The sequence below is a fragment of the Phalaenopsis equestris genome, unplaced genomic scaffold (assembly GCF_001263595.1).
Source record: "Phalaenopsis equestris unplaced genomic scaffold, ASM126359v1 Scaffold000105, whole genome shotgun sequence".
In the NCBI taxonomy this organism is placed as follows: Eukaryota; Viridiplantae; Streptophyta; class Magnoliopsida; order Asparagales; family Orchidaceae; genus Phalaenopsis; species Phalaenopsis equestris.
Window position 1 is genome coordinate 1,412,245 of NW_018164547.1, and position 5,354 is coordinate 1,417,598.

Here is a 5,354-nt window from a genome sequence, read left to right on the forward strand (position 1 = left end):
TGATAACGATACATATACTTGCGTAGTATCTCAATATAAATATATATAAATTAAAAAGTTAAATTCTTATTTTTCTTCAAGATCAAATTTTTGGTTTTGTTGAAAAATAAGGAAATATAAGTGAAAAATACCCTCAGAACTATTGCTATACTTTGCATAAGCATTAAGTCTGTGTATCATTCATCAACCACCAAAAAATTCTCAATATTAGGGACTTGGCTTTCACCCTCTCCTCAGGTGACAAACAATTTTATTATATCAAGGGCCTCCTTTCCTTCCCCAGATAACCCATACAAAGGGCCATTCAGCGCAACCATATGATCGGTTGATAGGTTCATCATGTCGAAAGCGGATTTGAATAGAATTTTCCCTGAGCTACCTGTGTCAACCAGAATACTACCCATCTGATTATTTTTAATCATTGTTGTAATGATGATGATGTCATTGTGCGGATTCCCTACAGGGGGTAAGTTAACATTAGTAAAAATCATCGGGGGATGGGGCTTCCTCTTTGAAATGGAAGCAATAATGTGGCACTCTCTCGATCAACTCCTTTTTCGTTTGGGTCTTCTGCCAGAGTCTCCTCCAAGTTTGCTATCCTTGTGATGTGGATAGAGTTAGCTTGGACATGCCCATCCAAGTCATATTCCTCAGGTGTTTTCCCTTGTCGCTGAGTGTGTTCAGGGCTGACAAACACTTTTAGCTTTCTTGCTCAAATTTACTCTTCGATCAAGCTATCAAGGTGCCTGCACTACTCTGTATTGTGGCCGTGTTATTTATGGTAATTGCAAAACTTATTGGTGTTCAACGGGAAGGCTTCAATTTTTATTGGCGAAGCTTTTCAGAAATATTCCTTATTCCGAATAGCTTCCCAATTTAAAGCCGAGTGATCATTCAATCAGTTGCATATTCGTGTATTTCAATCGGCCTCTCAATCTCTGTGGAATGACCAACCTCTTTCAAGCTAGGGTGAGGGCCTCTTTCTCCCTTCACCCATCGTTCCATGAGGCTTTCTTGCCCGATTAACAGTCAAACTTATTGCCTTTTGAGATAGGTGAATTTACGTACTTCTCCGCTGTAATGTGGTCGTTGGCCAACTCTAATAGTTCGACCAAAGTTTCGGATTTTCACAAACCCATGAAATACCTACACACTCTTCAACCCTTGCACATGGTAGCCTTTGCAATTTCCGGCTCTAGATTCTGCACTTCTAGCATATCATTTCGGAATCGCGTAACACCCCTGTAGGTCTCGCTCGGTCCTTGCTTGTCATGTCATAAGGATTCTGAATCCTAACAGGCTTTTTAAGCGCTAGCGACTTGCACAATAAGTAGCTTCTTGAACTCTCCAAAGGAAGCGATAATCCTAAATGGGAGTCCGTTGAACCACTTGAGAGTCAAATCTCTCATCATGGTATAAAACAATCTGCACTTCATTGCGTCAAAAACTTTGAGGAGGCATAATGTTAACTCAAAGGACACAATGTGATTGATCGAATCACTCTGACCTTTGTATAACTCAAGAGATGGAACCTTGAACTTTTTCGGGTCTCTGTATCAATGATCTGTTGGTAGAACATATTCTCTAAGAGGAGGTAAAAATCCATTCGGCCCACTTGCAGTTAGATCCTTGGTATGGATTCAACATTATCTTGGTACTGGGATTATTCTTCCACTTGTTTAACACCTTAAGCCATTTGATGACCTTGGGGTTCAAGTATTGGAGGATTAGATTGTGGGAGACGTTGCGCTCTCTCCTCAAGCACTTTATGGGTTAGTTCCACAATCTGACCTACCATTCAATCTATGAGCTTCTGTATTCGTTGTTGCATGTATTCTTTGACGAACTCCATATTAAAGGTTTCTCCTAGGTCTGTTCCTTCTCCCTGACACGCTTCTCTTCTTGTTGAAGACACGACTCCACGCTCACTGCACATTTTAGAATATTGAATATCAAAATCTTTTTCGGGTCATGCCTGAGGAATAAAGCGTTGGTTGGATGAGAGAAATAAGTGAAAGTAAAGGAAGAAGAGTGAAAGAGTAATCAACAAATATTACTAATTCTCTAAGAATAGATTTAGTTTTCTTTTTTGTGGAAACGGCCCCTTATTTATAGGTCATAGGATTTGTCTAGTACATTACAAGATTGCCTCTCACTTAAAGAGAACATTACATTGAATTTATGAGCTATTAAACATTTACATATTTATAACCGACGTTGACATCTTTTGACCTTGATAACTGCCATTGGTGTCATCTGTACTTGTAAATGCTACCGGCACCATTTCGTATTCGTAATTGCTTGACTTGTTTGTTTGAACGTCACTCGGTTGACTAAAAGTAATCCAGCTGACTGACAGATATTCGATAGGTTTCTCTGAGGGAGCCCCTCATGAAGACCTATTTTCCTTAGGAAGGGTTAGACAATTGGTGCATCAGTGTAATCCAATTGGCAACCATTCTTTGGTCGAGAAATCTTCATATAAGGTTAGGTGGGATTTTCGCTAAGAAGCCATTGATCTTATGAGTGCCATTGCATCAGTTATATTGCGATCGGTCTAGGTGCGTAACTAATTTTGGTTTGAACAAAATTTCATTCGTGTCAACCCATGATTCAACTAACTGAATGAATGCTAGATGACTCAATCTTCTGCTATTTTTTTTATATAATCTATTGAACTTTTTTGAAATTCATGCAGACACATTTTTTTTTCAATGTGCACTAAAATTTGAGAGATTTCCATGGTATTAAGGAGGCACGGGTCTGAAAACCAATATGACTTTCGTTGCCGTAAAAACCCAAGCTCCGTTTTGGCCCCAAGCGCCTCACCCCTGCGCCTCGCCAAGCTGCACGTCGCAGACTCCCGCGCCTCCCCGGAAGTTCTCTCCTTCGGCCTCCTCATCCAACACTTCTCCGACTGCGGCCTCTTCCTTCATGGGCGGCAGCTCCACGCCCGCCTCGTCCTCCTCTCCGTCATCCCCGACAACTTTCTCGGCTCCAAACTCATCTCCCTCTACTCCCGCTCTGGCAACCTTTACGACGCTCGCCTCATCTTCGATGCCATCCCCATCAAGAACCTCTTCTCCTGGAACGCCATGCTCCTTGCCTACTCTTTCCATGGACAAACAGCCTCCTTTTTCCGCCTTTTCTGCTCCATTCCCACCTCTCTCCGTCCCGATGCCTTCACCCTCTCCTCCCTCCTCAAATCAATCTCCTCCCAAACCAGCGTTACCGCGACAAAAGAAGTCCACTCCTTCTCCCTACGCCTCGGCTACGACTCCGACTTGTTCGTTTCAAATGGTTTGATAACTGTCTACTTGCGCTCCGGTGATATCTCATCTGCACGGAAGCTTTTTGATAAAATGCCTGAGAGGGATGTAGTATCCTGGAATTCGATTATTTGCGGATATGCTCAGGAAGGACACTACGCTGCTTGCATTGAACTCTATCAGGATATGAAAATGGGAGTAGATCGAGTGATGCCAAATGGAGTAACAGTTGCTAGTGTGCTACTCGCTTGCTCTCAGCTCAAAAATCTTTTATTTGGAATGGAAGTCCACAGGTTTGCCTTGGAGAGTGGGATGGGAATGGATTTCGTGGTCTGCAACTCCATCATTGGGCTATATGCAAGGTGTGGGAGCTTAGACTATGCTCATAGTTTGTTTAATTGCATGGTTGAAAAAGATGAAGTTACTTACAACACCATGATTTCTGGTTATATGTCTTATGGGTTTGTTGATCAGGCAATGAAACTCTTCCATCTGATGCCCGCTCCAGTTCTCAGTACCTGGAATGCAGTAATTGGTGGTTTGGTTCAAAATAATTGTTTCTCACACATTCTCGACTTGTTTCAAGCCATGCAAACTGCTGGTTTTAGGCCTAATTCTGTAACAATTGCAAGTGTTCTTCCTGCCGTTTCCTGTCACTCGAACCTATTGAGAGTGAAACAGATACATTGTTATGCCATTAAGAATGATTTTGATCAAAATCTTTATGTTTCAACTTCACTTATTGACGCATATGGCAAAGCTGGATTTCTCGAAGGTGCAAATTGGGTTTTTGAGCGAACCGCGTCTAGGAGTGTCATTGTTTGGACCGCCATTATATCAGCATGTGCGATCCGAGGCGATGCTGATGCCGCACTTGCCTTTTTTGGTAGGATGCTTCAGGTAAGGATGCAGCCAGATTCTGTAACTTTCACTGCAGTTTTGTCTGCTTGTGCTCATGGTGGGGAAGTTAAGGAAGCTCACAGTATTTTACATGTTTTGATGCCTGAATGTGGGATTTCTCCAGCAGTAGAGCATTATGCTTGCATGGTTGGTGCACTCAGCCGCAAAGGGATGCTTACAGAAGCTGTTGAGCTCATTGATAGGATGCCAGTAAAGCCAAATGGTAAGGTGTGGGGAGCTTTGTTAAATGGAGCCTCAGTTTATCGTGATGTGGAGCTAGGAGAATATGCTTTTGGACGGTTGTTTGAGATTGAACCTGGTAACACAGGGAACTTTATTTTAATGGCTAATTTATATTCGCAAGCTGGGAAATGGAAGGAAGCGGAGAAGGTGAGGGAGAGGATGAAGGGAGTGGGATTGGCTAAGATTCCTGGTTGTAGCTGGATAGAAGGAAGCGGCGGAATGCAGGTGTTCATCACTCGTGATGTAAATAATGAGCATTCTGAAGAAATATTTTTTCTTCTTGACGCTTTAGTTGGAATGATGAGAGAAGAAGGTTATCTTACCAAGGAGGAACTGGATGAAGAGAGCTGCTGCCAATAAATTCTTCAGGGAACTGTAAGCAAACGAAAGAAGGCTTGAAATTTACCATAAAATTAGAGGAAATCATGAAATGAACGAAGATCTCCAGCTCGATCATGTAAGTAAATTTTTTATATTTTTTCTTTCTTCATGCTTGCCACTTTCTATGCATATGGCTGATGCATTTATCGTTATTCCTGGAGCCTTGTTTTTTTAAACTATTTTTATTCCTTGATTTTCACATGGTAAATTGTGGCTTTCATTTTGTTTTTTTTGGCTCTTTGTTTTTATTGGCTATTCAGTTAGCTAGTCTTAAAGGTCATGTTAGGTCCTTTAAAGTTGTTTCCTTTGTTCGGATACATCTTAAAATCACAACTATTTAGATTTCAGCTAACTCAAGATGGCCTATTGTTTGGATAAGATGGATGCTCTAATATCATTTGTTGTAAAATCATGTATCAAGAACAAATTCGGTGTACATGAAAATAAGCAACAACGAGATCTAACAAGTAGAAGATATCAAACAAATTTGCATATAAATAGGACAAATATCAAGCGAGCAACAATAGCCTATACACGAGAGAGGAGAGAAAGCATTCCACT

At 41.3% G+C, this 5,354-nt stretch overlaps 2 protein-coding genes across 2 annotated transcripts in view; one reads left to right on the forward strand and one right to left on the reverse strand.

The window, feature by feature from the left end:
• The window catches only part of LOC110020620, an 18,496-nt gene extending 16,212 nt beyond the window's left edge, over positions 1 to 2,284 (reverse strand). Inside the window, exon 1 of the mRNA XM_020718778.1 lies at positions 2,233 to 2,284. Coding sequence (XP_020574437.1) covers positions 2,233 to 2,284 — 52 coding nt within the window. The remainder of the gene's footprint in view (positions 1 to 2,232) is intronic.
• A 457-nt stretch (positions 2,285 to 2,741) lies between these two features.
• On the forward strand, positions 2,742 to 4,985 carry LOC110020621 (pentatricopeptide repeat-containing protein At2g37310-like). The gene is made up of 3 exons (XM_020718779.1): positions 2,742 to 3,380; positions 3,506 to 3,631; positions 3,744 to 4,985. Exons 1-3 carry the CDS (start codon positions 2,742 to 2,744, stop codon positions 4,770 to 4,772), a joined length of 1,794 nt encoding a protein of 597 aa, XP_020574438.1. The 3' UTR covers positions 4,773 to 4,985.
• Positions 4,986 to 5,354: the final 369 nt, after the last annotated feature.

Bases quoted from the DNA above. Each gene is read 5' to 3' on its own strand.
- LOC110020621 (XM_020718779.1), top strand. From the start codon at position 2,742: ATGGTATTAAGGAGGCACGGGTCTGAAAACCAATATGACTTTCGTTGC. The intron at 3,381-3,505 runs GTATCCTGGAAT...AACAGTTGCTAG, and splicing joins AAATGCCTGAGAGGGATGTA to TGTGCTACTCGCTTGCTCTC. The intron at 3,632-3,743 runs GTGTGGGAGCTT...TTTGTTGATCAG, and splicing joins ATCATTGGGCTATATGCAAG to GCAATGAAACTCTTCCATCT.